General features: G+C 40.7%; 2 protein-coding genes across 2 annotated transcripts in view; both read right to left on the bottom strand.

The window, feature by feature from the left end:
• skib (v-ski avian sarcoma viral oncogene homolog b) overlaps window positions 1–7,139 on the bottom strand; it is a 33,120-nt gene extending 25,981 nt beyond the window's left edge. Inside the window, exon 1 of the mRNA XM_023294918.3 lies at window positions 5,882–7,139. Coding sequence (XP_023150686.1) covers window positions 5,882–6,775 — 894 coding nt within the window. The 5' untranslated portion in view covers window positions 6,776–7,139. The remainder of the gene's footprint in view (window positions 1–5,881) is intronic.
• A 2,004-nt stretch (window positions 7,140–9,143) lies between these two features.
• On the bottom strand, window positions 9,144–13,119 carry tmem51b (transmembrane protein 51b). Its single transcript, XM_055010869.1, has 2 exons — window positions 11,839–13,119; window positions 9,144–10,655 (listed from the first exon to the last, which is right to left on the bottom strand). Exons 1-2 carry the CDS (start codon window positions 12,258–12,260, stop codon window positions 10,184–10,186), a joined length of 894 nt encoding a protein of 297 aa, XP_054866844.1. The 5' UTR covers window positions 12,261–13,119; the 3' UTR covers window positions 9,144–10,183.
• Between the last annotated feature and the right edge of the window lie 5,300 nt (window positions 13,120–18,419).

Raw genomic sequence — 18,419 nt, 5'->3', positions numbered from 1 at the left:
GGTCTCTGTACTGTACGAGGTCTCTGTACTGTGAGGTCTGTGTGTGTGTGTGTGTGTGTGTGTGTGTGTGTGTGTGTGTGTGTGTGTTCTGGCGCGCTTCTTTGAGCTCACCAGCCAGAGAGCACGAAGTTCTTATTTAGCACAGGAAGAGCAGCTCTGCTTAGCAACCACAGGCGCCCTCCAATCACAAGCGTACGGAGCAGACTCTGACTGAGGACCAGTCCTTTCTGAGTGTGTGGAGTCTGAGAGAGGCCTTCCAAATGTTGTGGTCCGTGCCTGCCCACACGCAGAAACATATACAAAACAGGTCTGGAACGCGAACCATTTTTTTTCCACAGTCGAACTCGGAGCTTTTATGTCACAACCACACGAAGACAGAAGTACATTCACACCCCTTCGTGTCTCCTCTGCCTCACCGTCTTCTGAACTCAGCAGAGGATTCAAAGTTAATCTAAACCATCCTAATCCTAAAATAAATTATGCATATCCCAAAGAGCAAGGGAGTCGTGTAAATCCCTAAAACATTCATTTTCCTCTTCCTGCAGCCACAGCACTGTACAGCAACTTGGCACTGCACCAGTTGCAAGTGAACCGATAGCAGCCCCCCGATTGTGATCTGCTAGCCATCAAAACAGGAGGCACGAACAAGATTTGGACCAAATAATGTCTGAACACTGAGCAGTCTGTTTGGTTTAGCTGCGTGAGCTAATCCTCCTGATAGCTTTGAAGGTGGTAGGTGGGCGGATTGTAGGCGAGAGCAGCATGCCGATTTGTCATATGGCACCAGCAGGGCCTACTTCTGCTCTGGCTGGAGCTCCATTAGCACATCTCCAATGTGGTCTAACAGTTCTGCCGCTTCGAGCTGCAGGTCATTAAGGAGAAACAAGGCAGAAAATTTAAGGGGATAAATATTGCAATGCTGCCTGTGTCTTTTGGCCTCCCAAGTCTCATCAGACAAGCACTTGAATTGGTATGTGCAGTTGCACTGTTGGTTTCTCCATGTAATGCACTCTCTGTAGTATATCTAATTCATGCTCTAATTAGAAAATTCCAGAGGGACTGGCTATAAAGTGTGAGGATGCTTTGAGTGGGCCAGAGAAGGAGGAGAAAGTCCATGGCTGAGTCTAACTGTGTTCCTGAAAATGCTGTCCAGAGAAGATGACGGTTTTGATGTGCACTATGGTCTCTGCATTCCAGGAGTTATGTAGGATTATCAGAGTTTAAACCCCCTGACTGCAGCAGCTTAGTAGCTCAGCCAGCAGCAGATGCAGACTCCAGGATTTCCTGTCTCTGCACCAGATGGGCCTGACTCTTAATCACAGAGCTGGAAATCAGGAGGTGATCGAGGAGGAATTGATGATGATTGTGGAATAACACTAACTCAATACAGGCATCTGTTCTGCCACTAACAGACCGACGGAGTGACTGGCTTGTTGACTGCAGTCACAGCCAGTGCTCATCTCCTCCCTCATCTCATCATCACTGATCAACACTAATCATCGTCCTCCCTCACTCCACGAGTTATACAAGAAGTCTTTCACACATTAGCACTGTGCTGTGTCATCGAGGTTTAGAGAGGAACCGAGCGAAACATTGTCCGCATGAAATGATCCGAAATAGAAACAGGCAATATTCAGTGTCTGATATTCCAGAAATGTGTGCTTTTGTAGCCTCATGGCTTTTAAGTAATCTAATTAACACAGTGCAGTGTGTACACTAGTTTGCAAATATATTTTATTTTGTCCTATTGCTATTTAACTTTGTGCCATAAAATGTCAAACATAGAGCAGTGAGTACAATTGTGAGGTATTTTTAGAATGCTCCACTACATTTTTTAAACTCGAGGTAACTGATCACAGATCTTACAATCAAAGAGTTTTTCTTTTTACACTTGAGTCATATATCCTTAATAAGATGCACTGCTTAAGATTAAATATACATTGTAGTCATATAATATTGACAGAGGTAATTATATGGTATCACGGACACCTTTGCTTTTTGCTAGTGAATACATTAAGTCCATTGTGATGTTAATGCTACAGTATAGTAGAATTTTAAAACTGTGGCATTGTTTATTATTATTGTCTTTATGACTACTTCTCCCACCACATTATATTTATAAGGGTTTTGCGTGGTAAAGTATTACATGCACAGCTGTGTGCAAAAGACAATATGAAAAAAATAATGTCCTTAATTAATAAGGTTAATTACCAGTATTGATATAGAGCATGGAATGCATTCATAGTCATATATAAAAAAAAAAAAATCTGTCTGAAATTTGTTTACGTCATTCCATGAGACAAAACTCTCCGTTGGATCAAACCAAAATTTCAATTTACCTATTTTTGTTTATTTAACTCCAGTTTTTCTCCAATTAATTTGGACATATCACAATGTAATCGCATAATTGCAATATCATCCTGCTGAAGGTCCAATGATGATGATGCTGAATGATTTCCCAGGCCTATCTCTATCAGACATGCAGACACCGTCACGGGCTCCAGTCTGTCTTGGAGCACGCAACCAGGAAACTGGTGACATAGCAAACTCTCGAGTGTGGATTTCCCACCCTGGGAGAGGCTGGAGGTTACAGACCCAGCCACACTGCATCCAAAGAAACACGGCACAAACAAAGAGAAAATGCTGCACTTCACAGCCTCTGAAAGCCTGGCCCTCAAACAAAGGAGGCGGCAGGTCTTTAGCAGACATTACCCGTGACAGAACTCCAGCTGACACCCTTTTAACATGGGGTCATCGCTGCTAGAATGGAGGCCACAACCCCTGGGAGCTCCCGACACCCCTCTGCCTTGACACACCGTCCCCTGCTTTGGCCAAAAAAGCTCCGGCCAGCAGCCACTGCAGAGAGGAGGTGATGGTCTTTTGAGGTGGGGGCTGGTCAGCGGGGAGTAAAGGGGGGGCTCAGGCAACTACTCACAAAAGAATTATATCTCCAAGTGAAGGACTAGTAGGAAAAGACAAGCTAAAATCAAACTAGATCATGAATTTGCTGCACCGGGAGCGAGATTGAGAAATATGTTAAATCAGTATTAAAAGCGACTCATTCTGTGTTTATCTGGGTGATGTGGGTGAGCTGTCGGGTCTTAGCTGGCTGGGTCAGACAGGCCCATCAAGGACCAAAGAGATGCACCATGTCATTCTTCAGGGCTTCCCAGAGGTCAGCAGACAGATGGGAATGGAAATGAGCCGGCAGTGAGCTCATTTTAATCTGGCTCACACAGCTGATCCAGTCATTACACTTGCCTGTTTACATGCAAACACACTATACTCGCTATACATAAAGACACCCACACACAAGAGCAGATATACGCACACTTAGCGGATAGTAGCAAAAAAAGGTAGAGAGATTTTTTTCCCATTCATTTATTCACTTTCAATAACAGCTTATAAGCAAAACACACCACCGTTTAGCCTTCGACACACACTTTGGTTTACTCCAGGTTTGAGGCTAATTGCATCGAGTGAGGAGAACAAAGAGATGAGAAATGGCATAAATTTGCCTCAGTTGACTGATTTTAATATCCATTCCATTAAGAAGGGTCTACACAGTTCTCCAGAGTCTCCTTTTACTCTCCACTCAGTCAGATGATTGATCGCATTGCCCTCACTTCTTAGGAATTTTTATTATTTTTTTTTTTTTACAGTAAATGCTCAGAAGTATTTGACTTTGGCCTGCAAAAAGTTTTTTTTTTTTCAATTCCAATCCTCTTTCTTGAAGATTTCCATGCTAATCAGAAAAGTTAATATTTGAATTATTTCATGCAAGGTTCAGCACAATGGAGCAAGTCATTTGAATCTGACTTAAAATTTCCATAAAAATTTACATCCGGAGCAATAATCATGTCGGATTTCAGACAAACAGCACTAATGTGCAGATGTTTAATTGGAATCAAGCTGCATTTGAGAGCAATGTTTGTTATCTGGCTGGTGGATATCCCTCCGTCCTTTATCAGACAGCCATCTGGCCAGTGGACTGGACACAAGGGCATGTGATTGGATAGTGTAAAAAGAATGGGGGGAAGGCTGGGTCAGTGTCTTTGGGGAAAGGTCAGAGGTTACGGCCCTTTGACAACACATGTCAAGGCCTGGCTCACACACCCTGCATCTTCTGAATGAGAGAGTCTGCAGCGTCCTCTCTGCAATCTGCCCTCATCTGCACATTAGGCAAAGCGCTAAATGACCAAATGTTGGTTCTGATGCAAAACAGACGCAGTGATTCGCTGCTGTCATTGCCTGCTCTGATCTGGCTTCTGCTTTTGCTAGCAGGATGCAGTTTTTTTCCCTTCTTTTTTTGAAAATGATTGACGTTTCACTTTGTACGCTCACAGCTTATCAATAGAAACTGAAATCATTGTGAATTACACTTAAATCCCTCAGGAAAACTCCATTTCAAAACTTTACCACAATAAAGCCCATAATTTTCCCAGCAGCTTCTTCGATGCTGCGCTGCTTCTGCACCTACCACAGTCGATGAGGTGGGAGTCTAGACAGATGATACGGGCAGAGGAGGTAACCTTCGAGGCTGTCTCTTATTAATAAAACACTCTGACATTAGAGGGAGGCTGAGGCAGACCGATAACATTGTGTTTTTATTTCACGGGTAAGCCGAGCCAAACGCGCTCTATGAGGCCCGGTCCGGCCTTTCAGCAGCTTGGCCTGTCAGGCTGATGTATGGGAGAGTGCTGGTGTGCAGCTCCCTGAGGACCAGGCCTGTCTGCTAACTGGGACACGACTGACAGTGAACCACAGCAAACATGCACTGCCCCCTCCACTACGCTGCCTCCATGATGCTCGGGCCCTGCGTATATCCCACACGCTGAAAGACTGTCAGTGCCGGACTCACCATTTTGAGGAAATATATAAACTCCAGGAAGACATTAACCGCAGGTGCAGGAATTATGAAATAGATGAAAACAGATATTTCCAGTTTGTGGAGGAAACACAAATCAACCGCCTCTGTGCTGTCACATCTTCCTGTTGTCATTTCAGACATGTTTCTGTAAGCCATCAACATTTTCCCTGGGACTTTGTTTTTTTCAAACAGAACACTGAGGTTTCCCTGTGAGACATCTCCTGGCTCCTGCTCAGACTGGAGCAGCGCCATGGTGATGCATACAGAGATGTCCACTCATTAGCAGAGTCCCACACAGCAGCTGCTCTGTGACGAAGGAACAGCCTCCTCGTCTCCTGGCCCTTTGTCCGCAACAAACATCTAAGACCCACGCAAAAGGAGCCACAGCACACACAAACCCCCACACACACACTCTCTTTATCTTATCCCATCCTGACCAGCCGCAACCCCTTGTCACTCACACACACACACATTTCCATATTCCAAACCTCATTAAACTCTTATCCCGTTCCCCCACCTTGTGGCACCATAATGGGGTCCCCTGCCCCCCTCTGCTCTCTCACACTCATAAAATATATCACAGGGACTCCATTTATCATAATGCAGATGCCCTTGGGTAACCTGGGGGTTGGGTTGGGGGGGAGTTTTAGATGATGGGATGGATGCTCAGGGGTGTCAGGCTGATGTTAGAGGCTTCACACTCACCTCTTTCAGACATACTGAGTGGGAGTGAGGCTGTGTTTGGCGCAGGAGAAGACGGGACAGGTACAGACAGATGAGATGTGATGTGAATGATAAGTTAATAATAAAAACTGGCAACACTGGGGCAGATGCACGCAATCAATCAAAGATGGCAGTCATAATGAGATAGAGGTCCTCTTAAAATTAATGCTAATTAATGCAGATGCTGTAGTAGGCCTGAGGCTGTTGAAATATCCACAGATGCAAACAAACATAAAAGAGACAGACTTCAAGTGATGCTTCTAACAAGGTGAAACAGGAGTGACTTACTCTGCAGCCTTTACTGGACAGTTTGGCCGTCAGATCGTATTTTCCTTTTAACTCTTTAAGCAGCTGCTCCAGATGACTCTTCTCCTCCTTGCCGGTGTAGTCCGGGTCTAAGAGCACATAAGCTCGCCAGTTGGCTGAGTCGAAGCCCCAGTGGACTGTCCGGTTCTCTAGTCTCTTGTGACTGTGGACCACAAACTTGTGCGGTGGGAACATGAGTCTGCAGTCCATGCACTGGATGCAGGCGGCCGCCGGACCGCTGTACAGTTCCGGGACGAACAGGCCTTTACACCGTCCGAAACATTCGTGGTAGACTTTGAAGCTCTTCTCGGTTCTCTCAAACTCCAGGGAGCCCAACTCCTTGTTGCAGTGAGGAGGGTACGTACCGCCGTAGATGAGCGCGTTGCAGAGGCGCTCAGCATCCGTCTGGGTGATGAGCCCGCAGGACGGCGCCGAGAAGGGCAGGATCCCCACCACTTTGAGGATCTCCAGCTGGTCCGCCGTGCACCTGGAGCAGTAGATGTGGAGGTCGTCGCACACCGAGTTGATCTGCTGGAGGGAGAAATCTCTCAGGACGCTGTTGAGGATCTGCGGCAGGCACAGGCGCTTCTCGCCGCCGACCACGAAGCAGGAGATGGGCTCCCTCTCCAGCACCGTCTCGCACCTCTCCGTGGAGCGGTCGGAGGGGATGAAAAGTGGACCGGACATCACCGGGGGTGTCTGAGCAGGCAGGGAGAGCATCAACTCTGCGGATTTCCCATCTTTTCCGAAGAGGGAGTCCTGGTGCCACCGAGCGGAAAACGCCGCCGGTCCACCGAGGGAGCGCATGGAACTCAGATGAAACTGCTTCAGAGTTTGCTGAAGTCCGGGATGGGGCTGGAAGCTGGTGCCCTCCATGTCGTAGCCGGTTGGAAAAGAGAGTTCAAAAACTCCTAAAATGAAAGCTGGAATTGACTTATCGGATCGGTCGTCCTCAGCATCCGGATACACGCTCAATAACGCGCATTTCCATGTCACCGGAGAAGCTTCCCAGCGCGTCCATTCAGAAAACTGAAGGTTGCTGAAATCATAGGGCAGTTCCTGTAAGCAGACGCAATTAAAGTCGACAAGTCAGACTCTGAACTCGTATTATCCAACGTACAATCACCGGGTACGATGTTTCTGTGCTCTTGCGGTTTTACGCACTCCTAATATGCGCCCGAAATATGCCTCGTCTGCTCAGTCTGGTGTACTCTGTCCGTCTCCCCTCTCAATGTGTGAGTCTCTCTCTCTCTCTCTCTCTCTCTCTCTCTCTCTCTCTCTCGCCCTCTCTGTTTGTTTGTGTCTGGTTCAGTCATTGAATCCCAGCCAGGAATGTGACTGACTCCCCGGGCTGGCTCTTCCCTCAGCCAGCTGTTCCTCCCTCTGCTACATGGCAGCTGCACATTATAAAAAAGAAAAAGAAAAGAGAGAAAGAGAGAGAGAGAGAGAAAAAAAATCCTTCTAAACCGAGGCGAGGGTGGAGATCTGGAAAATGGAGCTGATATTGGAAATATAAACACAAACTTACCTACTTTAAATGTAACAGCGGTGCAGATCAGCACTTTTGCTTTTCTGTTGCAGAAAGTTTTTGAACATGAATATTTAAAATGGTACAGAGTACATGTACCGTCCACTGAATGTAAAAGGGAAACTGCACTAGTGGACTGTACTTGCACTGGAACAAGTATTTTAGGAACACTTTTGAAGGACTTTGTTGGAGTATTTCTGTTTTACACATTTACACTTTATTTCCAAGGGAAATAGTAAAGCCACTTATAATTAATCCATGTATGAAAAATATACATTGAAAATATCTGATTAGTTTGTAAAATACAATGCAATGATATAGATTGCACTACTTAACCATAAAAAATAGTTAAGAACGATATCTAATTATAAAATAATTATGATATAATAGTACAATAGGTAATATAATACTATGATGCTCACAGGGACCAGTTTTTCCGCATTGTATTTGATCATTAGAGTAGGTTTGCCAATAATGCTTTTGTGTACTTTTACCTCAGTCTGTATTTACATGTGCAATTTAATACTCTTACATGTAACCCAGTATTTTTATAGTGTAGTTTTGTTGTTTGAGCAAGTAAATGTTCCCAATTCTTCCTTCACCAATGAGAACTTAAAGTATTGCAAAAAATGAATAGTCAGAGATAAACGTGTATTTATGTATAGTAAAGGTTAATGCTTTGTTTTTATTTAGCTAAGATAAAACCAAGATGGCAAATTGTATTCAGTAATCATGTTACCTTATACTACTGCATAAATAAAAGGCTAAATCTGAAAATATAATTTGCAAATTAGTAGATTAGTAGTTTGTAGGAAGGTGTCTTTCATGTAGATGCAATATTTGTTTCTGGTATTGCTCAGTTAAAAGTTTTAAATTGCTTCTTTTTGCGTTTTACAACAGTTAAGTTCACAAACAATTACCCCGATTTTCCATGAGGTGCTCAAAAACGTTGATCTACAGTGTTCATCATTATTATCGGGGGGCAGGGGACCCCATCATTAACTCTTCAGCAAATTTTGACAAATCTGAGCCATTTTTCACGCAAAATATGTATTAATTGTCCCTGCTTCTCAAACGGTTGGATTATTTGTTTAAAAAGCCAGAATTGAAGATGCACTATGAGCTGTACATAAATGTGATAAGATGAATCCATAATAACAATAATCATCCATTGCAGTCCAACACAAACTAATTCAACATTTGCTCCACCTCAATAAAACGTCACTTATACAGCATAAATCTAATAATAATGCTACAGTCACATGGACCAATGGTTCTGCTTTCACTATAGTTTCATTGAACATGGAATGTACATTTTCCCAATAGAGCTTCCATATAATTGCTTAAATAACATGCACAATGGATGACTGTAACTTTACTGAAGAATTGGCCCACCACTGAAAGCCTGTTTAATACAGCGAGATGAATTTCATAACGAGGCGAGTCAGTTTACTACCTTTACTCATATAAGTACTTATTTTTAACCTTCCACATTATATTCTCAATCTTTATATATTCTCAGCAATTAAACTAATAAAGATGCAACATTTGTTAAAAGATGACAGGCTGCTTTCAACTAGCTGTCATTTATCAATTTTAACCACTGGAGGGTGCTAAATATTAACCAATGAAACTTGAAACTCGTGGAAATTGATGCAAAAGCACTAAATCAACTTGAGAAAGTTTGTCATGGTAACACAGCAGAGAGGACAAACATCAACAGTTACATTTTATTAACCAAAAGTAAAACAACAGTATTAGTCTTTCTTTTTTTAAAATAAATACAGCTCTATCAAAGTTACAGCATGCAAATTAGACTAAATTATCAGAAAAGGAAGAATTATTTCTATTCGTTCATTAACATGACACAAACAAGGCTTTCTTTAGTCATGATATATTTTGTATTTAGTAGATCTATTTGATTTTAGTGGATTTTACACTGAAAAAAATCCCTTTCCCAGACATTTGGCAACAAAAATATGAAATCTTAACATGATCTTAAATGAAATAGAAAAACATTTATTGCCTCGTTTTTACAAATAGATTCAAACATTACAACACTTATAAAAGTTCCATGAAGTAATGTATGTTTAATTACTAACATCACATCACCAGAATGTCCAACAGTTTACTTATGGTTTTACTGTCCAAAAAAAATCCTTTTCTTCTCTTAATATCCGTGTGAAGAAGCTTACATAAACCAGTGTCTTTAGAACAAGGAGTTTTAAAAAAACATGTACAAAATCCACAAACAAACGAGTAATAAGTCACAAATGTTTGGCCTCAATGCATGTTTTTGTCAGAGTTACAAATTACAAAATGTTGTACATCTGATATTTATGATATTTAATATGACTTAAAAATCTCTCAGAAGATTAACGTCCCATTGCTCCCTTTAAATCACTACATATGGTTTCAAATTTTCCGCATTTCACGAATAATCACAATGAAAATGCAGTAACAAGGAGGAAAACTATGGCTATTAAATAAAACTCAACGACTGTCCGATGTCTGACATAAGTTACAGCAGGATGTTTAAAAAAAATCTCGACTCTGAAAGCTGAAAGACCTTATAATGTATTATAACAGAATAAATATGCCGATCGCAAACTTCAGTGATGAAGAACAAGACTTTCACTTGACATATTCTCATATCAGGTGTGTGTCTGCACAGCTTCCATCAACACTGCAACATTTACCTACTTACTGACAGATATTTTTATTTACTTTATCAGGAACGGGCAATAAGGGAGGCATTACTGTAATTCGGGCATCTTATTATCGTACTGCGGAGGAGGAGTGATGGGTTCAATGGTCACTGGGTTCTGTGTCGGGCTGCGGATTTGGAGGCGAAAGTCCTTCAGGTGCAGTTTGTCCGACTTGATCCTCCTGACCCGGAGGGGCCGCAGTAAACGGCTGGCCCGGCTGCTGCTGCGGGTGGGCAGGCTGGGGTTTGGCACGAGGGCAGCAGCCGGTTCGGGTTGAGGCTCAGCGGCGGGTTGTGCAGCGGCGGGTTGTGCAGCAGCCGGCGTGGATTCATTAAGAGGAGTGTCCTCAGTGGAGTTGTTGGCGGGCTCTGCTCCTTCATTTTCCACAGCAGCTATGATGTCCTCGTAGGACGGCAGCTGCGAGATGCTCTGGCGAAGGTTGCTCTGACGGACGGGGTAGTCGCCGCTGCCGACGACTTCCTCGTAGCTCGGCACGTTGTACGAAGTTGGGTCTACAGTTCTGGAAAAGAATGCAATAGACGGCCCTCAGTGAGAAACCAATGTAAGCAAAACACATGACAAAATATTTATACAAACGTCACCTAAAACTGAGTCTTTTGGTCACTTGGGGGCAACAAAAAGAAGCTGTGAACACTGGCATATTAAACAACTAAACTTGTTGGCCAACTACTGATAATTTACACCTCGAGCAGACACAATATTAGCTGTATTTTATATTGTTTAAATAGCCAGGCGTTCTTTGTGTTAGCCAGCTTGACAAAACCTAAAACACTGAAATGATGGAGACCGCAAAGGTGGCTATCAACTGTCTTTATTATCCAAGATATTCCTAATCAGACTCAGCATGCTCACATAAATAGGGGCATTTGATGCATCATGTGCCTACTTCTGTCAAAAGAGGAGTGGGTTGTTATAATAAAGAATATTAGAACTTATTATGGAAAAAAAAGATGTGTTACTGCAAATGATGCAGGAGGGGATTGCTGGTAGAAAATAAATAATCTTGTAAGGTAATATACTTATTTTGTTACTCAGTGCACTCTTGGTGCAGCTGCTCATTTCTAATGTACTGAGAGCTCTTGAACTTTAAGCATCATCATTTTAAATTTTGTCGAGGGCTATTTTTATGATTGGCATGATGCTGCTTCTGGTTTTTAATGTGTGAAGTGTGACTGTCAGCAGTCTGAGGGAGGATTTTTACTCCTTTTTTGAAAATATTTACAAGAATTTTCTTGCCAAATTTGGGAGATTATTTTAAAATAAAACTTTTAAGGGACACTTTTAAGGAATTATTGGAATTTTCTTCCTGAAGGTTTTGCAAATTTTCAGGAATTTGGGGAATTTTTTTGCTGATTTTTGGGATTTTTTTTTTCAGACAAGGAAACAATATTTTTTGGTGCCTGTAAATGAGGACAGCAGGAGGGTTAATACATCTCAAATTAGGAGGTTAAATGAAAGCAAAAATCTATTTTTGAGTGAAAAGCTGCAATTTTTTTTTTTTTTGCATGTCTGGCTTATTTTAAGACACCTAAGCTTGACAATCCTTGTAAAATATTGCTTAAAACTTCCTTGAAATAACTTTTTTTTCACCTTGTTTTGAGAGGGGCATTTTTTCCAGTGTTGGAAGTTGAACACATGAGAAAAATCTTGGTATAAAAACATAACCAAAAGTCAGCACTCACGACGATTCCTGATCTCCTGTCACATGGTCCATAAGGCCGCCTGCTGCTGCCGCTGACTGGCTGTTTCTGTTGCGAGCTCTCCTCTTGCTCCTCACGCCGAGGCAAATGGACAAAAGCAACATGGCTGCCCCAACTCCAACTAGCACCATCGCCACTGACGAGGACTTTGTGTGGTCTGTGTCCTCACCATCATTGTGGTTGTCTGTCCCAGGAACTGTAGACGAGTTACCTGACGAAGCAGTGGAGGTGCTTGATCCCTCTCCATCCATGGGTATCACAGTCCACACAATCATAACAATGCCCAGGGCGATGAGGCCCACTCCCAGAGCACACAGAGCATAGTGGGCACCGGAGCCGCCGGACTCTGATGATGATCTGTTGGGGCGGTTGTTGGCACCACAAAAACCCCGACTGGAACACATACCTGCAGGAGAAACTGCAGGAAAAAAAGAAAAAAAATACAAATTTATCTTAAAGCCAGAACAGCACAGGACACTCTTCTTGTCAGACCACTGCCCACATTGACAATTTATGATTTGTGTCAGACTTACAAAGATTTAAGCACCCTGTGATGCAAGACTTGTGCATTATATGAACAGAGCTGCTAAACTAAAAAGCATTAAATAGCTCCGGTAAATGGCTAAAACCATCACTGTAATGATTCTGACTTGATCTGTGCATGAGTTAGTTATAGTTGGTATATTCTTAAAGATCCCTTCCAATGAAAGTCAAGTTTTCACCTTCTGTTAGCATGTGTGCATATGGTGTTTTTTACATGCGGGAAGATATATCATGAGCAAAATAATGCCGTGGCTGAGCATTTCTACCTTGAATTGCATTGTATCACAAAACAGCCTTAAAAATATAGATTCATAGAGCCAGGCGTTTGAGTAGCATACAGTGTTTGAGCAAAGTCGAAGGTGAGAGGGCAGCTAGAGCCGCAGGCGAGTAGCAGAGGGGTTAGTGGAGATCGAGGCAGGACTGATTTGCATATTCATAGAACTGAGCTTCTAAAAGAAGTAAAAGTGTACAGTTACATCTAAGCAATTTTAAGGCATAAGGGGATTAGCTTCTTGGGGAAAAAATCTTCTAAATGTGTAGTTTAGCTACACAGAGATGCGATTTTAACCCTCGTGTCATCCTGTGGGTCAAAATTGACGCGTTTTAAAGTTTGAAAATGTGGAAAAAACATATATTTTCACAGTGAAACTTCTGATGTCCACATTTTCAACATTTTTGGGAAATCTTTGAACATTTTTGGTGGAAAAAAAGAAATGTTAAAATGTTTCTTAAGAACATTCACAAAAAAATGTTTCATGATTTTTATGTGAATGTTCTTAAAGAAAATATTAGAAGTTTTACTGATATATATGTAATCACTTTAGATATTTTTTGGATTTTTTTGGGAGATTTTTACTCATTTTTTGAAAATATTTACAAGAATTTTCTTGCCAGATTTGGGGGATTTTTTAAAAAAAATAAAACTTTCAAGGGAAACTTTGAAGGAATTATTGGAATTTTCTTCCTGAAGGTTTTGCAAATTTTCAGAAATCTGGGGAATTTTTTTGCTGAATTTCTGGGGCCCGTAAATGAAGACAACAGGAGGGTTAAGGGTTCAATCAATGCCAAGAGAGGAACTTTAAAAACAGGACAGGTGCTGAGAAGGCTACATTTTTGAGGGGTGAGAGAGCAGGAGAACAGGTTGCAAGAAAACGTAGCATGTGGTGAGAAAACAGGTTATAAAAAAAACAGAAAATGCAGCGGCAGTCCCACACATGTCCTAACATGACAAACGGCAACCTGAGAGACAGTATCACGGAGAGGAATGACACAAGAATGAAGTGGGGAAAAAAAGGTCCAGCTAATGATAGTAGTATTTGGCAGCACAAATGCAACTCACACAAATACATACACACTAAAAGGTTAGATAAAATCAGCACCCAATGACTGGTAATGGACAATGTAGGCCTAATGACAACCCTGCCAAAAAGCTACCTTTGTGAAGGCTAAATGTGCTTTTTGTTGACACAGGGGCTGTGTATTTAGTGACGTCACAATTGGTGAAATAAGTGTTCATGTAATTGTTAAATACAAGCAAAACACCAACCAATGACCAACATTTGCTAAGCCAAAGATATTCAGTTTCATATTAGATGCAACAAAACAAAGGAAGCAAACTGCCAGAACTGAAAAGCAGAAGCTCTGAGATGTTTACCTAAAACATGACCTGCAATTAATCAGCTTTGCAATAAATGAATTATGGAAATAGGTGATTGATTCACAATATGCTTTAACTCAAATGCAAGTATTAAAAAATGTATCAAAATTGTATTGTCACAATGCACAGCTGTTTAAATATACTCAAATAATAATTATCACAAAATCTATAAAACTTTGGGGAAAATAAATGGGTGTATTGACGTTAACTGTCACGACACACATATGAATATTTACCCAGAAAATGTTGTTACTCACCGGGGTGTGTTGTCTGACAGTGAAATGACAAAAAAGCCATTCAGACTAAAGATCATCATCTTTCCAACTCAAAATGCAAACTGCTTTACATTTACAATAACCACCAAAAACACAATGAAAGTGTTAATTTCACCATCTATGAATTATCAGATTTGGAATTTGAACATCTTAAATTAAAATATCCCATTATGTGTAACACCATCAATAATTACAAATGCACACAGCCACCTGAAAGTTCAGTAGGATGCAAGTCTGCAGTATTGTGCATTATAAACCGATATGACCAACGCGTTAACATTTCTCAGTTTCCATGAAACTTCATTCAGCACGTTCTTTTGTTTGATTTATTTTCCTAAGCACCTGCCTGAAGGTGTGCACTGATTACACCACAATGAATTTAACCTCTGCACCAGATTTTGTAAAAAGCGATGGAAATCATTTGTCATAATGTGAAGACCGTCCTATGGTCATATATTTGCGTTTTCTTATGTCAACCACTCTTTGCTCACATTAAAACCACTTACCAGTTGTAGATCATTTACACGGTAGACACAGATGAATGTTTTCAAATGGCAGTTTCATTATTCCAGCTTTGTCTGAGACGAAATCTTGTTTTCAATCACGTCTTCATGGCGGGACAGAGTAATATGTGAGTGTACTCGAAAGCAAATAGTTATATGGATGATCAGTCACCTGACCTTTGCTTAACCCTCCTGTTATCCTCATTTATGGGCACCAAAAAGTATTGTTTCCTTGTCTGAAAAAAATGCAAAAATTCTGCAAAAAAATTCCCAAAATTTCTGAAAATTTGCAAAACCTTCAGGGAGAAAATTCCAATAATTCCTTAAAAGTTTCCCTTGAAAATTTTATTTTTTTAAAAAAATCCCCCAAATCTGGCAAAAAATTCTTGTAAATATTTTCAAAAAATGATTAAAAATCTTCCAAAAAATTAGTAAAAATATCTAAAGTGATTCCATATATATCAGTAAAACTTGTAATATTTTCTTTAAGAACATTCACATAAAATCCACCAAAATCCAGCGAATTTCGCTGGATTTTGGTTGATTTTTTTGTGAATGTTCTTAAGAAACATTTTTAACTTTTTTTTTTCCACCAAAAAATGTTCAAAGATTTTCCAAAAATGTTGAAAATGTGGACATCAGAAGTTTCACTGTGAAAATATATTTTTTCTCCACATTTTCAAACTTTTAAACGGGTCAATTTTGACCCGCAGGACGACACGAGGGTTAAGACTCCTTAACTGGAAATACTAGAAATATGTCATTCAAACAAAATATGTATTTGTCAGCTGGGTTGCTTTTCTACATCTGGTCTGAAGTGTTTAGGAATATCTTTTGAGATTCTTGCAAAATTAGCATTAGGGTTCACATAGACTATTGCAGGAGTTTATTATATACTGCTCAAAAAAATTAAGTAGAAAAATTAATCATCACAGTGTAACATAAGTTCAACTAAACTTCTCGAATATTGAACTGTCATTTTAGGAAGTGACTGTGAATCCCCCCTCAGGAGGTTAATAACTTGCTTCTTTTAGAAACGCTATAATCTGACCGTTAGTGAAGCGGCATTATCTGCATTATCAGCTCAGTAAATCAGTAAAACCTCGTGTATCCATCACTGTCAAACCTCCACCTTCTGCAGTGTTCTCATGACAGGATGGTAGCGTGTTTTAAAGTATTCCAAACATGTCACCAACATCCGTAAACGCCAGAAAATTAGTCCAACCCTTGGTCTGCAATTTAGCGTCTGTCCTCTTGTTCTGATGCACCTGTGCTCATGATTCAAACAGGCTGTGGGAGCTGAAGATGGAGGAAATACCTGGGACTTATGTTATTGATAGTTTGATTATTGATGTTAACACTTGTACTAGTACTGCGCTGCATCGTTTTTTAATACTGACGCAGCTGTGTCCTTTGTTTTTCCTGCAGACATTTTACTTTTCTGCTTTGTGCTAGTTCAGCTTTTTGTGACTGTTTTTTTTCTTTAAAATGATAACACATACTGTTGGCTGTGTTACAAATGACACACAGACTGATCTCACTTGTCTGTAAAACTCCTTGGCATGTCATTGAATAAGCACTTCAGAGGTGGGAGATGATTTGATATTGTTGTCCATAGACAATAAATTGTAAGAAATATAAGTTTTTAAGGTTTTTGAGATCAGCAGCTTATCCTTAGAAAGTTTGAATATCTGCAGCTCTAAGAACAAACGGCTCAGTCTGCTGGTGAGGACAGTGTGATACCGTCAGAGGCTCCAGGAAGGGTGTGCACAGTAGATGGACCTTGATTTTGTCTTACATGTGTTCAGCTTCATCAGGGACCTTTATGAATTTTCCTGTCAGCAGTGTGGTTTATTACTATTATTCCAATTCTAATCATTTATAGCACTATAAACTTGTATTGCTTATTCACTTCCCTTGCCTGTAGTACTCTTGTTTTATTGGAGACAGATGTGAGAGGAACAAGTCATGAGGCCAATGTGAAGCCTGAGAAAGTGAAGTCAGATGGTTTGGAATAACAACTTTTTATTTGAAGCCTGCTTATTGCCCACAACTAAGACTTACTGGACAATGTTACCCCAAAAGTAACATTGAAAATGGAAATATATTGTATAAATGTGGAGAAAAGCTAATTGTTTTGAAATTTTACGTTATTTTCTTATCAGTTAAAGAAAATTTATTACATTTCTTATTATTAATCTGTGAGTTTTCCAAAGTCTGTGCAATATATATATACTGTAAGGATGCACTGATCCTGCACCTACTTTACTAAAAGGACCGGATCATTATGCCATTATTAAACCCAGACACATTCATTGAGTCGGTGGAAGCCGCCAACTCAGTTTTTCAGTGTCTGGTCTACATTAAAATGATTAATGGGGTAAGGATTTTAAATGTAGCATCCCCTCAAGGAGAGACAGCGGATGAATCAGAGCATCACTACTTTGCCTGGTTTGATCTGTGACTTATTGAATAAATACAGAATATGACATTTTTACTCAGTAAAACTGTCACTCTTGGATGTTTTTCCCCATAAATGCATTTTTGCATGTAGGATGACTGACTTTTAACGCAGAGCATCACACACTGCAGATCAGCATGTCCTATATTACTATAATTATCAAAACCAAAATAAGGTGACGGTGAGGCATCACAGTGTTAGAGGCTGGGTTATTCCACCTCAGTTTACCAAATTTTAATAAAGGTTCACGCCTGACCATCTCATATTTGCTTTCTGATTGGTTTTCTGTGCATGTGTATGTTAGTAAGTAAAACACATAAAAGTTTTGGTCACAGGTGTTGTAACTTTTTGGGCAAAAAAAGTTTAATTCACACCGATCTGTGGAGCAACATCTGAAGTGCCATAACTTGAGATATAATGTAGCTTGAGTCCTGAAATTTTGCAAATTCGTTAATATGTGCATATGGCCGTTAGTGGCACAACCCTGCTTTGATAGACTCACACAAACCAGTTATATGATGAGGCAGATTTTGTTCAAAAAATGTCAACGACTGTTCTATTCTGTGATTCAAACCAGCCATAAAACCTTTATCTTTCACCCCAAGAGGCTGATTTTTCCCCCTGTGATTGGCACCAATGGGAGTTTTAAAAATGTAGAGTATGGTGCTGATCAGAGGCATCCTTAATGAGAAAAACATATATATTAAAAAGCTGTTTCTGCATCTTTGGCCAGCATTTAAACATACATTGAGCCGGTGCGATCAGTGAAACCAAACCAAAAGAGTTATAGAATATTGTTACTGGACTATAGAAAGAATCCTGGTTTTCGAACTCAAACAACCATCCACTATCTATACACTGATAAATCCTCATTAGGGTCTATGCCAGCCGGCTCAGGGTGAAGGCAGGTGACACCCTGGACAGGTCCAGTCTATCACAGGGCTACACATAGAGACAAACATTCACACCTACGGACAATTTAGAATCACCAATGAACCTGCATTTCTTGGACTGTGGGAGGAGCCTGAAGTACCTACACATGGACAGGGAGAACATGCAAACTCCACATAGAAAGATCTGTGCTAACCACCGAGCTACCGTCCAGCATCTAACTCAAACAATTT

Source organism: Amphiprion ocellaris, chromosome 5 (assembly GCF_022539595.1).
Source record: "Amphiprion ocellaris isolate individual 3 ecotype Okinawa chromosome 5, ASM2253959v1, whole genome shotgun sequence".
In the NCBI taxonomy this organism is placed as follows: Eukaryota; Metazoa; Chordata; class Actinopteri; family Pomacentridae; genus Amphiprion; species Amphiprion ocellaris.
This window is presented reverse-complemented; position numbering and strand designations above follow the sequence as displayed.

Coding starts and splice junctions, on each gene's coding strand:
- tmem51b (XM_055010869.1), bottom strand. CDS start 12,260: ATGTGTTCCAGTCGGGGTTTTTGTGGTGCCAACAACCGCCCCAACAGA. Junction 10,656..11,838: donor ACAGGAGATCAGGAATCGTC/GTGAGTGCTGAC, acceptor ATTCTTTTCCAG/AACTGTAGACCCAACTTCGT.